Below are 20,607 nucleotides of genomic sequence, written 5' to 3'. Positions count from 1 at the left end.
ACAACAACAACAACGTCATCATGAGCTGGAGCAAACTCAACGGCAAACAACAACAACATCACTGGACATAAGAAAAGATTCCAAAGTTTTAAAGGAGAAGCTCTGGTGGCGTAGCGCCTAAGGCATTTGACTGCTAACCAGAAGTCTGGCGGTTCAAACCCCCCAGCCACTTCACAGAAGGAAGACTGGGCAATCTACTTCTGAAAAGATTTACCACCTTGGAAACCCAAAAAGGGTCACTATGAATCAGAGTCAACTTGATGGCAGTGAGTTAAGGGCATCATGAGTTGGAGCCAACTCAATGGCAACCAACAATGACATCACTGGACATAAGAAAAGATTCTAAAGTTTTGAAGGAGGAGACCACTCAGAGACATCAAAGCAAATATATTTCTGTGAAGTACAATAAAGAGCAGACAAAAATCTCAGAAGATTCTCAATTGTGGCTGTAACAATATTACATCTAATCTTCCATCTGTGAAATCAGAGAAAGAAGACATGTGCAAGGAAGGATCTGAGGTCTGTAAAGGCTGCAAAGAGATGAGAAACACTAGTGTGCGGTAGTTGGATTCTGCATATACTGAACAGCAAAGTAAAAATTAAATTTGGGAAGTTTTCCCAGAATCCACAGGAAAAAGAAATTAAAATAATGAAAGAAATAACAAGAGGCATGGAAGAGAGATCTCCCTCCTGCACAAAAATAAATATAAAAAAAAATGCAATATACATATATCAGGAATTCCAGAGAGGAGACAGATAAATTGAAGGAGAAAAAGCAATTTAAGAAAGAAGATAATTTTTCTAAGCTTAAGAAAGACTTGAGGTTCAGATGGTGACAGTTCACAAAGTGCTAGATATAATTAATGTAAAATGACCTCCATCACAACACACCCTAGTGGGATTTTTAATTTTCAGAATAAAGTAAAAATATGAAAGGCATATGGACAGAAAAGTATAGGTTACCTATAAGGACAAAGAATCAGGCTGGACTCCAACTTATCTGTAATATTAAATGTTGGAACAGAATGGAACAACTGCTCTGGGGTTTTGAAAGGAAAGGTTTGTGACCCATAATTTCATCTGCAATCAAGTTGTCATTTATATGATATGTCAAAAGAAAGGCACTCCCATATATGCAAGGGGGTAGAAAGTACTGCAGTTATAAGTCCTGCTGAAATAATGAACTGAAATAGAGAAATGAAGAATTGGTAGGGGTAAAGGTAATCAGAAAGTACAGTTAAATCCAAATAACTGTTGTTAACAAGGTAACACAATTAAATGCAAATGTAAAAACCTATTCTCAGGGTAGAGGTTCATATTACTATTTGTTGTTGCTGTTATGTGCCGTCAAGTCAGACCTGACTCATAGTGACCCCCTCCTTGGGTTTCTAAAGCAGTATCACTACGGAAGTAGATTGCTCCATCTTCCTTCTGAGGAGTGGCTGGTGGGTTTGAACCGCCAGCCTTCTGGTTAGCAGTCAAGTGCCTTAAACACTATGCTGCCAGAGCTCCTCATATTACTATAGTAATCAATAATAATGATATAAAAGCCCACATATATCAACAAATGCTTCTTGGAATCAAGGATGGTGAAACTTCATCTCACCTTTTTGGACACACCATCAGGAAAGACCATTGTTGGGAAAGGACATCACGGTTGGTAAAGCAGAGGGTCAGTGAGAAACTAGGGAAACCCTCAAGGAGATGGATCGACACAGTAGCCACAACAATGGGCACAAACAGTAATGATCACGGAGATGGTGCAGGACCAGGCAGTGCTTCAGTCTGCTACATAGAAGTTCACCATCAGTGGGAGCAGGCTCAATGGCAACTAACAACAACAACAATAGGTGAGGGTGGAGGAGCGAGGGAGCAAAAAGAAAACAAAACAAACAAAGACCAAGAAAAGACAAAGCAAGATGCCAGATATTAGGTCAGATAGTTTACCCATACAATAAACATTACATTTCCTTTTGAAAGAAAAAGACTAAGAGAAAATGAGCGAAGATATATCAGGCAAATACAAAATGCAAAAACTGTGAGAAGTTTAAGAAGACAACAAAATACCACAATTGTAGTGGGAGATACTTTGTTACAACATTCTCAAACATTTACACATCACATAGAAAAAACAAAACGAAGGTCGTTGGGCCATGGTCCTCCAACTCTTTTCCCCCCTAACACACCTGGAGGATATGGACACAGTTGGTTCCCATCTAAACCAGGGGCTAATTATTAGTGTTTTCCCAAAAGAGTAAGATCAGACTCTCATGTAGTTCCTGTATCTATCTCTATCTCCACTTCCTTCTAGTCTTATGAGTCCCATATCTATGCATCTATACTTAGATCTGTTGTCAGCTGCTGTCAGTCGGCTCCTGATTTATGGGGATCCCGTGCAAAATGGATTGAAATGCTGCCCAGTCCTGCATCATCCCCATGAATTGGTTGTGTATCAGGTTGTTGTGATCCACAGGGCTTTCACTGACTGTTTTTCAGCAGTGGATCACTGGCCTTTATTCCTAGTCTGTGTTAGTGTGGAAGCTCTGTTGAAACATGTGCAGCATCATAGCAACACATAAGCCTCCACTAACAGATGGGTGGTGGCTGAGCATCAGGTGGAATGGCCAGGAATTGAATCTGGGTCTCCCACATGGAAAATGAGAATTCTACCACCGAACCACCACTGCCCATCCCTATCCCTACATCTATATCTGTGTTATTTTTGTTAGCTGGTGTCAAGTCAATTTAGAATAAGGACCGTGCTCCAAAAGGTATTCAAGGCTATGACCCATTGGAAGTAGGTTACCAGGCCTGTCTTCCAAGGTACTTATAGGTGGGCTTGAACTGCCAACATGTTGGCCAGTAGCCAAGTCCTTAAAATTTGTGCCACCCAGGGACTCCACTTATATCTATAGAATTCATATATAAATCTCTATAGGTCCTATAGCTATTTTTCTATAACTGAACTCCACCACTCGTCTGTCAGTTTGTTGTACCGTGGCAGCTTGCATGTTGCTGCAAGGCTGGAGGCTATGCCACTGGTATTTCAAATACCAGCAGGGTCACCCATAGTGGACAGGTTTCAGCAGAGGTTCCAGACTAAGACAGAGTTGGAAGAAGGAAGGGGCCATCTACTTCTCAAAGAATTGTCCAGTGAAAACCTTATGAATAGTAGTGAAACACTGTCTGATAGATTACCAGAAAACTTTATGAACAGCCCTGAAACACTGTCTGATGTAGTGCTGGAAGATGAGCCTCTCAGGTTGGAAGGCACTCAAAATACGACTGGGGAAGAGTTACCTCCTCAAAGTAGAGCTGACCTTAATGACATGAATGGAGCAAAACTCTGGGGAACCTCCATTTGCTGATGCAGCATGATTCAAAATGGGAAGAAACAGCTGCAAATATCCATTAATAATTGTAACATGGAATGTATGAAGTATGAATGTTGGAAAATTGGAACTTGTTAAAAATGAAATGGAATGCATAAAGATTGATATTCTAGGCATTAGTGAGCTGAAATGAACTGTTTTTGGCTATTCTGAATCAGACAACCATATGATGATCTACTATGCTGGGCATGACAAATTGAAGAGGAATGGCATGGCATTCATTATCACAAAAAATGCTTCAAGATCTATCCTAAAGTACAGTGCTGTCAGTGACAGGATAATATCCATACACTTACGAGGAAGACCAGTTATTGCTACTATTATTCAAATTTATGCACCAACCACCAAAGATGACGAAATTGAGGAATTTCACCAACTTCTGTAGTCTGAAAATGACCAAATATGCAATCAAGATGTATTGATCATTACTGGTGATTGGAATGTGAAAGTTGGAAACAAAGAAGAATCACTGGTAGTTGGAAAATATGGCCTTTGTGATAGAAATGGTGCCAGAGATTAAATGATAGAATTTTGCAAGACCAATGACTTATTCATTGCAAATACCTTTTTTCAACAACATAAACAGCAGCTATACACGTGGACCTCACAAGATGGAATACACAGGAATCAAATCGACTACATCTCTGGAAAGAGGTGATGGAGAAGCTGAATATCTTCAACCAAAACAAGGCCAGCTCTTTGTTTCAGCCAAGATCAATGTGACATCAGCAATGATATCCCTCATTCCACATCTTCTTCTGAATCCACTTTGCATTTCTGGAAGTTCCCTGTCAATATACTGCTGCAATTGTTTTTGAATTATCTTCAGCAACATTTTACTTGCATGTGCTTTTAGTGATATTGTTCTATAATTTCCACATTCTGTGAAACAGACCATCAATTGCTCATATGCAAGCTCAAGTTGAAGCTGAAGACAATTAAAACAAGTCCATGAGAGCCAAAATATAATCTTGATTATATCCCACCTGAATTTAAAGACCCTCTAAACAAAAGATTTGACACATTGAACACCAATGACCAAAAACCAGAAAAATTGTGGGATGACATCAAGAACATCATACATGAAGAAAGCAAAAGGTCATTAAAAAGACAGAAAAGGAAGAAAAGACAAAAATGGATGTCAGAAGAGACTCTGTAACTTACTCTTGAATGAAGAGTGGCTAAAACAAATGGAAGAAATGACAAGATAAAAGAGGTGAACAGAAGATTTCAAAGAACAGCTCGAGAAGACAAAGTCTATTATTATAATGAAATATGCAAAGACCAGGAGTTGAAAACCAAAAGGGAAGAATACGTTTAGCATTTTTCAAGCTGAAAGAACTGAAGAAAACATTTAAGCCTCGAGTTGCAATATTGAAAGATTCTATGGGCAAAATAAGGAGCTCTGGTGGCATAGTTGATAAGGCACTTGGCTGCTAAATAGAAGGTCAGCAGTTCAAACCCACCAGCTGCTCCATGGAAGGAAAATGGGGCTATCTACTTCTGAAAAGATTTACAGCTTCAGAAACCCAATGGGAGTCGCTATGAGTTGGAATCAACTCAACGGTAGTAAGTTTGGTTTTTTGGCTTTGTTATGGGCAAAATATTGAATGATGCAGGAAACATGAAAAGAATATAGAAGGAATACACAGAGTCACTGTACCAAAAAGAACTGGCTGATGTTCATCTATTTCAGGAGGTGGCATATGATCAAGGACCAACGGTACTGAGGGAAGAAGTCAAAGCTTCACTGAAGGTATTGTTGAAAAACAAGGCTCCAGGAATTGAGGGAATACTCATTGAGATGTTTCAACCAACGGATGCCACAATGGAGCCACTTACTCATCTGTGTCAAGAAATTTGGAGGACAGCTACCTGGCCAACTGACTGAAAGATATTCATATTTGTACCCATTCCAAAGAAAGGTGATCCCACAGAATGTGGAAATTATTCAACAATATCATTAATATCACAAGCAAGTAAAATTTTGCTGAAGATGATTAAAAAATGGTTTCAGCAGTATGTTGACAGAGAACTTCCAGACATGCAAGCTGGACTGAGCAGAGGACGTGGAATGAGGGGAATCATTGCTGATGTCAGATGGATCCTGGCTGAGCCACAGAATACCAGAAAGACGTTTACTTGTGTTTTGTTGACTATGTGAAAGCACTTGACTGTGTGTATCATAACAAATTATGGATAGCACTGAGAAGAATTGGAATTCCAGAACACTTAATTGTGCTCATTAGGACCGTGTACGTAGACCAGGAGGCTGTTGTTCAAACAAAACAAGGGGATACTGCATGGTTTAAAATGAGGAAGGGAGTGTGTCAGGGTTGTATTCTTTCACCATACTTATTCAATCTGTATGCTGAGCAAATAATCCAAGAAGCTGGAATATGTGAAGAAAAACGTGGCATTAAGATTGGAGGAAAACTCATTAACAACCTGCAATATGCAGATGACACAACCTAGCTTGCTGAAAATGAAAATGATTTGAAGCACTTACTGATGAAGATTAAAGACTACAGTCTGCACTATGGATTACACCTCAACATAAGGAAAACGAAAATCCTCACAACTGGACCAATAAGCAGAGTCATGATAAATGGAGAAATGACTGAAGTTGTCAAAGATTTCATAGTACTTGGCTCCATAGTCAACACCAATGGAAGCAGCAGTCAAGACATCAGACAACGTACTGCACTGGGCAAATCTCCTTCAAAAGACCTCTTTAAAGTGCTGAAGAGCAAAGATGTCTCTTTGAAGACTAAGGTGTGTCAAACCCAAGGCATGGTATTTTCAATCTCCTCATATGGATTTGAAAGCTGGACAATGAATAAGGAAGACCAAAGAAGAGTTGATGCTTTTGAGTTGTGCTGGCAAAGAATAATGAAAGTACCATGGACTGCCAGAAGAACGAACAAATTTGTCCTGGAAGAAGTGCAGCCAGAATGCTCCTTAGAAGCAAGAACAGCCAGACTTTGTCTCACTTTGGTCATGTTGTTAGATGGGACCGTTCCCTGGAGAAGGATATCACGCTTGGTAAGATGGAGGGTTTGACACAGTGGCTACAATGATGAGCTCAGGTATGGCAAGGATTGTGAGGCTGGCTCAGGGCTGGGCATTGTTTTGTTCTGTTGTACACAGGGTCATTATGAGTCAGAGCTGACTCGAGGGCACCTATCAACAACAACAGCATATTTGTACTTAAACTTATTCAATTATCTATCTATCCGTCCATCCATCCATCCATGCATCACCTACCAATCTTTATCTAGAAAGAGATTTTGTAAAAGCATTCCACCTCAGGAGATTCTGGATTACACTCCTGGTGGACCGTCTGTGTGGAATGATGTATAGATGCATCATTTGGTTGAGATCACTGATCAAAAGGATTTGAGTAATAACAGTGAACAAGACAGTCCTAATGGTCATTATAAAATTCACTTAATCATAACAACTGCTCTTGAAAGTAGAACTTTCAGTATCCTCATTTTACTGATGAGAAAAATGAAGCTTGGAGAGGTTACATAGCAGGTCCAAAGTCACCTACACAAGTGGGAGAGCCGGGGTGAGCATCCAGGCAGTGTGACTCCAGAGCAATGCCTCTTGCTATGCGGCCTCTCAGCCTACAGAGGACACACATTCTTCTCAAATGCTTAGTGAATTATAGGAAAAAAAAAAAAAAAATGTTTTTGGTTCCTGAGAGGACCTCATTTAATCTCCAAAGTAGAAATAGTACATGTTGTGTTCTCTAACAATGTGGCAATAAATATAGAAATTAACAATACAAGTCTAAACACATTGACAACAAAATTCAAGTTCTTGGGGAGAAAAAGGACATTCTTAAATAACTCTTGGGCAAAAGAACAAAGCAACACTATTATGGGCTACTTAGAAAGTAACGATGATGGAAACAGTACATCTTAAAATTGATGGCACGAAGCCAAAATTGTGCTTAGAGGTGATTATGTAAGTGTAATCACGCTCCTTATTACATAGAGAAAATAAAAGAAAAATACCTCTCAATTCAAGAAGTTAAAGCAAGACACACAATAAACAGGAGAAAAGAAGGAGAGAAATTGTAAAAATAAAAGCAGAGGTTAATTAATTAGAAAACAACACACCCTACAGAAGAATTGATAAATAGGCACAATAAAAATAAAACACACACACACAGAGTCATAAAAAACAAACAACAAAACTCAAAGACTGCAGAAATATAAATACAGTGTGTTAAAGGCAAGAGACACAGCCATTAATACAAGGGAGATTAAACATGATCATTATCATTATCATAGTATATTGTATAAGCTGTACTGTGAAATAATAAAATATGAAATGAATTTGCTGCTAAAATATGAAATATCAACATTGACATTAAAGAAATATGCCTGAGCAGGCCAACAACTACAGAAGAAAATGAAAGAAAAATTACTGAAAAAGAAGAGATAAAATCATGAGACTTTATTTGCAGATGATATTGCTTCCTGCCCGGGGGACCCAGGAGAATCAGCCAGCAGTATTAGCTCTATTATGAGAGTTCAGTGACTTCACAGAACGAATGTACAAAACCATCACTCTTCTAATATACTAGCAAAGACCAATTAGAAAATGTAATGGGGGGAAAACAAAGACCTATTTAAAGTACGCACAGAAACAACAAAATGGCCATGAAATATTCAGGAACAAACTTAACAGAAAATAAATACTGCCTAAATGGAAATTATAATACTTTTCTAAGGCTTACAAAAGATAAACAAATGGAGAGATAGACCATGTTTCTAGATGGTAAGAAGAGGTAATATTATAAAGATGTATGTTATCTCCAAATTAATCTGTAAGTTGAATGGAATGTCAACCAAAATTCTGATGCAACCTTTTTTTTTTAACTTGACATATAATGAATGCCAAACTTTATTTAGAGGTAAAGGTAGGTAAGAGAGGCCGATAAAAAAAATTCAAAACTAAGAATGATGATGAGGACTTATACTATATTTAAAATTATTATAATGATTCAATAATGAAAGCTTTTTTGATCCTGATGTAAGAATAAACAGACACTTAGAGAAAATGGCTAGGAAGTCTATAAACAGATCCTTATTTTATGTAAAGCTAGCAATTTGAATCAATGGGAACGTCTACTAACCACTGATTAATTATACTTACAAGAGTATATACCTGCTTCTCACTTATCAACTATCTTGTTATTTGACATTTTGCATTTACAGCCATAGAAAAAAAACTACTATCTGATTATTTTGCACATTAACAACATACATCTAGCAGTAATGTATGCTGTGACGGTTAAGGTTAAGTGGCTGGGCCACAATTGTCAGTGGTTGGGCAGTTCTCTAATGATGTAATTTGGCAGTTATGTAATGATGGTCATCCTCCATTTTCACATACTTTCAATTTTTACAATGACCTGATCTTTGGAAACTAACCACATGGATAAGTGAGGCACTGGTGAAAAACAAGGCTCTAGAAATTGACAGAATACCAGATCAGATATTTCAACAAAGGGATGCAGTGCTGAAAGCACTCACTCGTCCAGGCCAAGAAATTTGGAAGACAGCCTCCTGCAGAACTGACAGGAAGAGATCCTCAGTTGTTCCCATTTCAAAGAAAGGTGATCTAACAGAATGCAGAAATTATCAAACAATATCATTATTATCACATACAGGTAAAATTGTGCTGAAGATAATTAAAAAAAAACAGTTGCAGCAGTGCATTGGCAGGGAATTGCTAGAAATTCAGGTAAGATTCAGTGGAACGAGTGATATCCTTGCTGATGTCAGATGGATCTTGGCTGAAAGCAGAGAGTACCAGAAAGATGCCTACCTGTGTTTTATTGACTATGTAAAGGCATTCGACTGTGTACTCAAAAGCTCACTGCCATCGAGTTGGATCTGACTCATAGCAACCCCTCCTTGGATTTCCGAGGCAATATCACTATGGAAGTAGATTGCCCAGTCTTCCTTCCAAGGAGTGGTTGGTGGGTTTGAACCACCAGCCTTCAGATTAGCAGTCAAATGCCTTAGGCACTACACCACCAGATCATAACAAATTATGGATAACTTTGCAAAGAATGGGAATTCCAGAATACTTACTTGTGCCCCTGAGAAACCTGTACATAGACCAGGAGCCTGTCATTCAAACAGAACAAGGGGATATGGAATGGTTTAAAATAAGAAAGGGTGCATCAGGTTTGTACCCTTTCACTACAGTTATTCAATCTGTACGCTGAGCAAATAATCCAAGAGGCTGGACTATATAAAGGGGAACACTGCAACAAGATTAGAGGAAGATTCATTAAAAACCTGTGATATGCAGATGACACAAATCTTGCTTGCTGAAAGTGAAGAGGAGTTGAAGTACTTATTGATGAAGATCAAAGATTATAGCCTTCAGTATGGATCACACCTCAACATAAAGAAAACAAAAATCTTCACAACTAAATCAGTAAGCAACATCATGATAAACAGAGAAAAGATTGAAGTTATCAAGGATTTCATTTTGCTTGAGTCCACAATCAATGCCCATGGAAGCAGCAGCCACGAAGTCAAATGATGTATTGCATTGGGCAGCTCTGCTGCAAAAGAGCTCTTCAAAGTGTTAAAAAAGCAAAGATGTCACCGTAAGGACTAAGGTGCACCTGGCCCAAGCCATTGTATTTCAATCGCCTCATGTGCACGCAAAAGCTGGCCCATCACTAAGGAAGACCAAAAAAGAACTGATGCATTTGAACTGTGGTACTGGCGAAGAATATTGAATACACCATGGACTGCTAGAAAAATGATCAAATCTGTCTTGGAAGAAGTACAGCCAGAATGCTTCTTAGAAGCAAGGACACTTGTACTTCATTTCACATATTTTGGACATATTATCAGAAGAGACCAGTCCGTAGAGAAGGACATCATGTTTGGTAAAGTAGAGACGTGAAAAAGAGGAAAACCCTCAATGAGATGGATTGACACAATGGCTGCAACAATGGGCTCAACCACAGCAATGACTGGTTGTGAGGATGGTGCAGGACCAGGCAGTGTTTCGTTCTGTTGTACACAGAGTCACTATGAGTTCGAACTGACTCAAGGGCACCAAACAAGTTTTTGTGAGAATAAAACATGCCTTCTTACCCAAAGTGGCAAGACCAGTCTAGAAGGATATTTGACAATCTGTATAAAAAGCCTTTAAAAAAATCTCTATCTTTTATCTTGAAAATTTTACTTTTAGAAATGTATTCTAAGGTAACAACAGCATTAGATATATATGAAGATATACGAATAATACTCCAAATTACTATTCAGAAGAGTGAAAAAAATTAGAAATAATCTAAATGTCCAATAATCGGAAATTAATTACATACATCAAAAATAATGATATAACAGAATACAATGCAGTATTTTAAAATCCTATTATAGAAGAAAAATGTCAGAAATGTTTGCAGTGAATATTTCAATAAAATATGTATATTGTTTGCTCAATAAGATAAGTAAAAGATTAAATAGGTATATAGAATGGAAGGAGATACAACAAATCTGACCAATCTGGTTGGTTTTTATTCTCATTCTCTATACAATTCTTTTGTATAGAGAAAATAATATCCTATGTTTTCTACAATGAAAATGCATTATGTTTATAATTAGAAAGGAAGTTGGATCCCAATATAGGCAAACATGAGGATGGATGCTATACTATTTCAGGGTGGTATAGAAACAGCTTGGGATGAGAATAGCTTATGAAGCCCCTTCTCTGTGTGGGTTCTTGGGAGTTGGTTGTTGTGTTCTAAAGACAGTACCAGCCACAAATTCGTGTAGCTCCACCTGTGGCCAGGCTGTCCTTATAGGGCCTCTTTCCTTTGAGTCCACCCTCGTAGCCCCCAGCCTCCCACCGCCCTCAGCCTACTACCACCCCCAATGTTGGCCGAGCCGCTGGTACCTGTGTGGGAGCCCGAGAGCGAGCTGAGGAGCCGGGAGTGCTGGCTGTGGCCGTCGTGCACCTCTACCACGTCGTTGAGGGCTGTGTGGAAGAAGGCGAACTGGCCAAACACCACTGTGGAGGAGACACGGTGTGGAGATCTCAGCGTGGAAGACCCGCAGTAGACGTGGACAGGGCAAAGGAAAGGGCGTGGGAGCTGGGGCCCCAGGCCAAAAATAAATAAACCAACCAACCCATCGCCACGAAATGGATTCTGACTCACAGTACCCTATATGTGTTAGAATAGATCTGCACTCCACAAAGGTTTTCCTTCTTTTTTTAAGATTTATTTTCTTGTTGTTATTGAGAATATACACAGCAAGTGGCATTGATTATGTTCTTCGAGTTGTGACACTCCATAGGGTCTTCAAAGGAGCTCTGGTGGCGCGGTGCCTAAGGCATTTGACTGCTAACCAGAAGGTTGGCGGTTCAAAGCCAGTGGCCACTCCATGGAAGGAAGACTGGGGCAATCTACTTCTGTAAAGATTTACCGCCTTGGAAACCCAACGGGGGTTGCTGTGAGTCAGAATCCACTAGATGGCAGTGAGTTTCGTTTTTTGAGTATAGGGTTTTCAATGGCTGTAATCTTACTGATGGGAGCTCTGGTAGCATAGTGCCTAAAGGACTTGACTACTAACCAGAAGGCTGGCGGTTCAAACCCACCAGCCATTCCTTGGAAGGAAGATGGGGCAATCCACTTCCATAGTGATACTGCCTTGGAAACCCAAGGAGGGGTCGCTATGAGTTGGGTCCGACTTGACAGCACATAACAACAACAACAACAATCTTACCGATGGTCCCTAGGTGGCGCAAAGAGTTTGCACTTGACGGTAACTAGGGCTTTGAACCGGTTCATTCAGCTTTGACCCCTGCTGAGAATTTGCTTTTCAACCCCAGATATACTGAATCAGAACGTACATTTTTCAAGATGATGGATCCGTAAGAACCACCAAAGGATATTGTTAAAATGTAGTTTCAGATTCAGTATGCTTGGGGTGCAAGTGCAAATTCTCAGCAGGGAACCAGAATGAACTGGTTTGAAGCCCTGCTGCTCACCTAAAGCTTGTCAGTTAGGACCCGCCTAATGGCACTACAGAAGAAAGCCCCGAGGATCTACTTCTGTTAAGATTACAGCCAAGACAACCTTACGGAGCAGTTCTACTCTGTAACACAGGGGCTCGCCATGAGTCAGAATTGACTTCACAGTTATGAGTGTGGTTTTGGGTTTTGGAATCTTATGCAAGTGGATTGCCAGGGCTTTCTCTCACTGAGCTGCTGGGTAGAAGTACCAATGCTTTGGGTAGTGGTGGAGGACAAAAACGTTTAGGCCACCGAGGGCTAGAAGGAGGAAAACCTCAGAGGAAGTAGTTGGTTTATGGGGCAAACCACTTGCTGAGGCTTTCCACTGGCTGATTAATGCACTGGCCAGACTCCTAGGAACAGGGACATGGGGATCTGGGAAGGGCAGGACTGACATTCTCCCTCATGAGTCAAGGTGACATTCAGGATGGCACTCAACTGTCAGAATGGTGGCACCAAGTAAATCTGTTTCCTTCCCCAGACAGCAGCCGCAGCAGCAACTCAAAGACATGAATGAGCTTTTGGTAACATCTCCTATTTTTCCATTTCATTTCAAGACCCTGCTTCTGCTCTACTTTGTCTTTAAACATCCAGCCCACCAGGGCAGCCCCGAATACAAGATCCCCCACATTCAGAGGGATGAAGGTGGTGAGTAGCAGCGTGGTTCTGGTGAAAGAACAACTGTAGAACAAACATCTCTACCTCATTTTCTTCTGGCCAAGCCCAGATGGTAGAGAGGAAGTGACATTTATTAAGCACCTACTGTGTGCAAGTCCCCCACTTGCTATGTATAGCATCATCTTCGATCATGACTCTTCTAGATAATACCCATATTTTGTGGACAAAGAAAGTGAGGGTCAGAGAGATTAAAAGAGTGCCTCAAGGCCACTCAGCTAGCTAAAGGAAGTGAGGCTGAAAGGCCAGTGGGCCTTAAGCCCTCATCCAGACCCTATTGGATAGCCTGAAGGGCCTCACATTTGATGGCTACTCAGGCCACCAGCTGTGAGTCCCAGGGGGTTTCCCCAGTGCTCCCCTCTCTGCCAGGCACTGCTACAGGGGTTGAGTCAACCAGCTATGCCTTTTCCAACACTGCCAGACCCCCGTTCATTCCGTGTGCACTGGTCTCCTGATTGGCCTAGCACACCCGAGGGCAACAATCAGGGTAGACCCTTCTCTATAATGGCTGAGAGCCTTGAGCATGTAGGGAGTAGGGTGTGTGTGTGTGTGTGTGTGTGTGTGTGCATGCGTGCATGTGTGTGTGTCAGAGCAGGGATAGAGAGGTACTCAGGCCATGGACTTAGCTGCCTGTGAAAAATTGCAATGATGGATATAGTAGTGAATGGAGTAAGCGATTCTTAGCTCTCAACTCATGGGTTCAGCAGGACAGCAGGAGAGGGAGGAGCAAGACAACTAACTAACTCACTGCCATTGGGTTGGAGCCAACTCATAGCGACCCCTCCTTGGGTTTCTGAGGCGGTATCACTACGGAAGTAGATTGCCCAACCTTCCTTCCAAGGAGTGGCTGGTGGGTTTGAACTGCCAGCCTTCTGGTTAGCAGTCAAATGCCTTAGGCACTATGCCACCAGGGCTCCTGAGAGGAGCAAGAGGAAGAGTAAATTTCAGTACCCTGCAAATGGGCACTGTGTTAGGGATGGCAGGAGTACCATGTGCTGCAGAGTAGAACTGCTCCATGGAGTTTTCAAGATTGTGACCTTTCGGAAGCAGGTAGCCAGGCCTCTCTTCTAAGGTGTCGTTGGGTGGGTTTGTGCCCCCAACCTTTAAGCTCATAGTTGAGTGCTTAACCACTTGTGGCACCCAGGGGACTTCTTTTAGAGGGAAGAGACAGTCAAAAAACACTTGAGCAAATCGATAAACATGATAATTTCAGATAGTGTTAAGTTCTATGGGTGCAATAAAACAGCATAATGGTATAGAATGATATGGTGGATAGGGGATCACAGAAGGCATATCTGAGATGACCTCAGAGTTGACATGTGAGCTAGGGATGAGTATTCCTGACCCAGAAGGAAAAATCCTCCCCACTGCCCAGGTTCAGCATCACTGGCAAAGACAAGATGCTTCTGACAGATCACTATTCTTCCTAGAACCAGCTCTCCCTGTATAGGTTTAGCTCAATGAAATGGGCCAATACTGGACTTGGCTGCTTGCAAAGGGGTGAACTTCCTATTACTGATGGAATTTGAGCCCAAATGGCATGCCTATTTATTAAGGGTTCGGCTCTGGGGAACAGATTGGATTGGACAACATTTTAGGACTTTTCTAAGAGAGTCTATGATCCTGCAGTCAAAAGCATCTGCCATAGAAGTATGTTGGGGAGTGTGTGCATGGGAACATGAGGAGGGAGGAGGGGCCGCACTGGCAGCAGGAGCTGTGGATGAAGAGGAGGCTGGGAGTTTACACAGGGCAGGGAACATGTCTTTCTCAGCTCTGTAGCCTTGGTACCCAGCAAACTTCACAGTCCACGATAGGTGCTTAGCATATGTTTGGTGAACGATTAAAGCACTGGGTCTTGTCCTGTGATTGATCTTCTAGGAATAAGAAGCCAGCTCTCTGTAAGCTGCCTCATCACTCTCCTAGACGGTCAGGATATTTGATGCCCTTTGCCCCATTCAACACAAACTGAGTTTAGAAACATTCATTATTTTTCCGAAGAGGAAGAGATCCAGGCAGAAAGAAAGCTGTTCACCTGGTTGCTCCTTCAAGAACTTCCAAAATGCCTCCAGGGCCGGCAGGATTCTGAATGCCCTCATTGGCAACCAGGTGATCAGCCTGGCTTCTTTCTGCCTGGATCTCTTGGAATCTAATCTGGAGGTTTCTCTGTCTTGTCAAGACACTGGCTTGCTCCTTCCTTTTTTCTTGCCCATCCTACCCCATAGCTGCTGGACCAGATGGAATACCTACAAGGATGTGGCTCTGAATCTGGGGGCCTGGTCCCTCGCTTTCACTTGCAAGCCTTGTCTCCATCTCATTCTTTTCCTTCCTCCTGCTTCATGGCCACCAACCCCTGAATTAGAATAAAGAGCAGCTCTGCATCCCCTCCATTCAGGCTGTGCTGGGTGGTCTACTTGATGCACTTGGCCTGCCCTCTGTTCTAACCAGTTGCTCACAATGCCTTTGTGTTGGTTACAGGTGGCCTCACTTATGCCCTTCTCTTCTCATGGTCAAGAGACCATGCACTCTACAGCCTGTTTCATAGACTCTACAGTCTGATGTCTAGCCTGGGAGAGACTTCTATCCATTCTCAGGATGGCAGCAGGTCACTGGGAGGGGCCTGAGGAATTGCCCCTTCTGCAGTGAGTGAGGGGAGTTAGAAAATATATAAACAAACAGAATAAAAAAGAAAACATACCATAGTCTTTAGGAACGGTGACAAAATACAGGCAGATCTGTCCACTGGTATAGTTTTGAGGGTAGTTGGGGGACAAGACCACTCCATCCGAACCCACATACTGTCCCCCACAGGGAGCTGAAAGAGAAATCAGATAGAGGACCAGGTGACCTCATGGCCCTCTCATCAGCTGTCCATCCTTTGTTCTGAGCTTCCAGTCCTGTTGAGGCTGTCCTTAGGTGAGCAGTCACTAAAACGTGTAGGAGGGGAGTTCTGAGGAACACTGCCTTACTCTGTCCAAGGACATCCATTCCTGGTCTGGCAGGTAGCCTGAAACCAGTCTGCTACTGTCAGTCCTTGCCCTCTAACTATTCACACTGACTTTGCTCCCTGGAGGCACAGCTCCCTGGGGAGTACATTAGAACCTATTCTGCTTACAAGACGGGCCTAGATACGATATGCTCTCCCATTGCTGGTGTAGTTAGTGCCTGGGTAGTTAGTGTTTGCAGGGAGCTGAGCCTCTCCAAACTAACCCTGCTGGGAGGAGCCAGCCCATGCAACCCAGCCGTGGGCTAGCTCCCCTCTCCCAGCCATGGTCCCTGCTTTCTAGGAGAGGTAGGCTTCTGAGCCAGACTCTCTTACCTATGCAATGGGGCTACCTTGCTATTCAGTGTAGGTGGACACCATGCTCTTGACATTCTGACACTCCATCCTATCCCTCTTTTTAGGACTCACATGGTTAATCCAGACCCGCCTGGAGCCAACCCTGCTCCCTGGCCTTGATTTCACACATCTGATCTCTCTGATTTCCCCCAGGCCCAAGAACAAGCCCACGGGCCAACTTTAACCTGCAGTTTCCTTCTCCCTGGTGTGAGCTGCTGGCGTGTCTGGGGACCAATGTTTAGGACACGAGTATCTATGTGTTCTTAGGGTAAGGTTGGGGACATTTCATGATCTGAGAGAGATGCCCATTGACAAGAACTGGTGCATTCAGTGAAATATGAGCCAGTCTCATCCACAGCAAATCCAACTTTGCCAGGTGCTGCTTGAAGAAGCCACCCTTTGAGGACCGTGTCCTGCTTCTTCCTTTCCCTAGCCAATAGCCCCTCCTGCTCTGATGTGCTCCTGTTTCTTTAGACTTCCTTCCCATCTTTGGGTTCTACCACCTGTGCAGACCGGCCGGGGATTGTTCCACACGGGCTTCCCGTCAGGGCCCAGGATGCAGCTCAAAGTAGAGGCGCCCTCAACTTCATAGCCCCCATGGCAGTAGTAGGTGATGGAGGAGCCCAGCTTCAGGTCGGACCCCACTCGTGTGCCATTCTTGATGGAACCAGGATCGAAACATGACTCCCGAGGGTTTTCTGGAAAAAAGAGCACACACATGCATACCCCCAGGTCTCCTGAGTGGCCCATTTCCATGGCACAGCACCCAGGAGAAGACCCTGACCTCAATTAGCCACAGAGCACCTGGGAATTCAGGATCGCTGGTCTTAGTCCCTTTAAGTTTAGAAAACCGGACCAAAAACCCACCGCCATCAAGCCTATTCCAACTCATAGCGACCCCATTGGGTTTCCGAAGTGGTAAATCTTTACGGAAATAATTGCCCAGTCTTGTTTCTGTGGAGTGGCTGGTGGGTTTGAACCACTTTGGAGAGTGAAATTTCCTATTCCCCCCCCACATTCTTGCCTTGAACCACAGAGGAGAGAATTTCTTCTAAACCTTTGGGCTCATCTCTCATCTCTTACTTGCTCCTCCTCAAGGGAGGCACTTGTTTTGACTGGTGAAAGGTGACAGTCTGTGAACCACATTTCAGGGTTACTATGGCAAAGGCTGAAGGATCCCTGGTGGTGCAGTGGCTAAGCGCTTGGCTGCTAACTGAAAGATTGGTGGTTTGAACCAACCAGGCGCTCTGTGGGAGAAAGATGTGGCAGTCTGCTTCCATAAAGATTACAGCCTTGGAATGGGGCAGCACATTAGGAACTCTGTCTTAGAGAGTTGCTGTGAGTCAGAATTGACTCAATAGCAATGGATAAATGCTAAAAGTGAGTGCCTGACCCATGCCTTTTTCTGTCTTTGACTTTCCACACTCAGGCACCATGCCTTGGTGTTTTGTATCCTGGTCGTAAGTAGGAAAGAGAGCTGCTTTTAGAGACCGCCCTTCCTCTTTCTCTTCTCCCTACAACCCGGCAGCTGGCTGGGAAGGTTGACCTGCATCTTCTCTGCAGGCCCAGTCATGTCCATATCTAGCAGGCACTCCTGAGTTTGAGGGGGCCAACAGTCAGATTCAGGAACCCCACTTCACCTCTGGGATAAATTGAGGTCTCCAATACAGTTTTGAAGGACTTTGCATCATGATATTGAGTTCTTGATTGTTTATTTATAATAGCAGTATCTTTCTATTTGGCTATCGATTCCCATATGCATGCATAAATAGGACAATGAATAAGGAAGACTGAAGAAGAATTGATGTATTTGAATTATGGTTTGGCAAAGAATATAGACTATACCCTGAACTGCCAGAAGAATGAACAAATCTGTCTTGGAAGAAGTACAGCCAGAATGCTCCTTAGAAGTGAGGTTGGTGAGAGTTCATTTCGTGTACTTTGGTCGTGTTCTCAGGAGGGACCAGTCCTGTAGAAGGACATCATGCCTGGTAAAGTAGAGGGTCAGCAAAAAAGAGGAAGACCTTCAAAAAGATGGATTGACTCAGTTGCTGCAACAATGGGCTCAAGCATAGCTATGATTGAGAGGATGGTGCAGGACCAGGCAATGTTTCATTCTATTGTACATAGGGTCACTGTAAGCTGGAACCAACTCGATGGCACATAGCAACAACAATTGATCCTTATATGTCTTCTGTTGTTGTTGTTGTTGTTGTTTGCCGTCGAGTCGGCCCGGACTCATAGCGACCCCTCCTTGGGTTTCCGAGGCAGTATAACTACGGAAGTAGGATTGCCCAACCTTCCTTCCGAGGAGTGGCTGGTGCGTTTGAACCACCAGCCTCCTGGTGAGCAGTCAAGTGCCTTAGGCACTATGCTACCAGAGCTCCTTCAGGCACATTGTGGATATGAAAGAAGTGGCTGCCTGTGCTCCTAGCAGGCATCCACACCATTCTTCTGCACCAGATAAGACTGTACTTGACATCATTCTGAGTGATTAAGAGTACTATTTGGGGTCCTGAATCTCTGGAGAAAGAGTCCACAGCCTCCCTCACCACTGGAGGAAAATCCCAAGCAGTTCTTGGGAGGCAACATTCTGCTGTCCTTCCTCAGTCCTCCCTTGTACTAATATTACTGATAGTCAAGTGGCCAGTCATCAGGCCTGGGCTGCCAGGACAAAGCAAAGGCCAGTGTCAGGGAAATGCAACTGAGTATCAGGTTTCAATTAGAATCTTGTAGGCTATGCTGTGGAGAAGCAGCAGAGAAGTCAAGAGAAGGGAATCCACAAGAGGTGCTGACAGCCCTTGCAGAATAACTCATAACAGTGGAGCTAAGGCAGAAAGTGCTGGAATGGATGGGATCAGAGTTCAGAGATGAGAGGCTCCGAGAAATTTTGCCAAGAGCTGTCCTTGTCATCTGGGTACTTTTTTAGATTACCTACAAAGGAGGCAGCCACTGCTTGAGGTCATTGCTCAGCTGTTAGGTCAGCCTCTGTTGACTGATGGGATGGGACGCTGAGAGTCTATATGATCCTGGCAAGTCTACTTGCTTTTGCATTTTAGCCATGGCATCTCAGGAGACAGGCTGGACTATCCTGTTCTGTAAATCTTTATCCATAGTTAAGGATATACCACTCAAGTGAGGTCCAGGAAAATGGCCACTCATCTAGCAGTGACCCCTCAGTGGCTTCCTTGTGAAACTTGTGTTGAGCCACCTTGAACTCATGTCAGATTGCTCCTCTATGTAAGCCTAGTGGCTAGGGCTTGAATACAATTGGCCACTGGGTTCTTCATATGAATCATAGAGATACAGGGAACTGTCACCATGTCTTACATCTCATCTGTCTTTTTAAAAATTCAAAGTGGGTCAAATCCTATTTGAAATTCAAAGAAATCAAGTAACTTAGGACCAATTTCACACAGCTTATAAGAGGCATTATTAGCTATGGTACCCAACATCTATTCCTCCCTTCATCTTTAAATAACAGAATCCTGATTCATCCAGAACATTAAGGCACCAGCTCAATTCCTCATCTCCCAGACTCCTGTGTAGCTAGGCCTGGCCAAAGAGATGTAAATGTGAGTTGGATGAGGTCTGCTCAAAACACTCTAATAGCCTCCCATGTCACTCAGAGTAAGAGCCAAAATCATTACGGGTGTACAAGGCCCAGCACGTTTTGCCCCCAACCTTCAACCCCGTGACCTCATCTCCTGTTGTCTCACTTTGCTCCGGCCATATTGGCCTCGGCATACAGAACGTGCTCCCAGCTGCATAGCTTCCTCTTTCATTTCTGTCAGGACTTTGCTCAGTGTCTCCTTCTCAGTGATACCTTCCCTGATCAGCTATTTAAAATTGCAGGATTCCTTTTTCCAACACTTCCCGCATAACTCTTCTCTACTTTTCTCCCCCTACTATGATTAATGCTAGGAGCTCTGGTGGTGCAGTGCCTAAGGCATTTGACTGTTAACCAGAGGGTTGGTGGTTCAAACCCACCAGCCACGGAAGGAAGACGGGGCAATCTATTTCTGTAAAGATTTACCACCTTGGAAACCCAATGGGGGTTGCTATGAGTTGGAATCAACTTGACGGCAGTGGGTTTGGTTTTTTTGGTTTTTTATTTCATGTACTATAATTTACTTTTTA

The 20,607-nt window shown here is 42.9% G+C and overlaps 1 protein-coding gene across 1 annotated transcript in view; it reads right to left on the bottom strand.

Moving 5' to 3' along the window:
* The window catches only part of CSMD2 (CUB and Sushi multiple domains 2), a 972,087-nt gene that overhangs the window by 171,993 nt on the left and 779,487 nt on the right, over positions 1-20,607 (bottom strand). The window contains exons 30-32 of the mRNA XM_007950414.1: positions 16,971-17,165; positions 15,826-15,942; positions 11,337-11,450 (exon numbers count right to left, since the gene is read on the bottom strand). Coding sequence (XP_007948605.1) covers positions 11,337-11,450; positions 15,826-15,942; positions 16,971-17,165 — 426 coding nt within the window. The remainder of the gene's footprint in view (positions 1-11,336; positions 11,451-15,825; positions 15,943-16,970; positions 17,166-20,607) is intronic.

Source organism: Orycteropus afer, unplaced genomic scaffold, assembly GCF_000298275.1.
Source record: "Orycteropus afer afer isolate SDZICR_OR568_19922 unplaced genomic scaffold, OryAfe1.0 scaffold00272, whole genome shotgun sequence".
Classification (NCBI taxonomy): domain Eukaryota; kingdom Metazoa; phylum Chordata; class Mammalia; order Tubulidentata; family Orycteropodidae; genus Orycteropus; species Orycteropus afer.
This window is presented reverse-complemented; position numbering and strand designations above follow the sequence as displayed.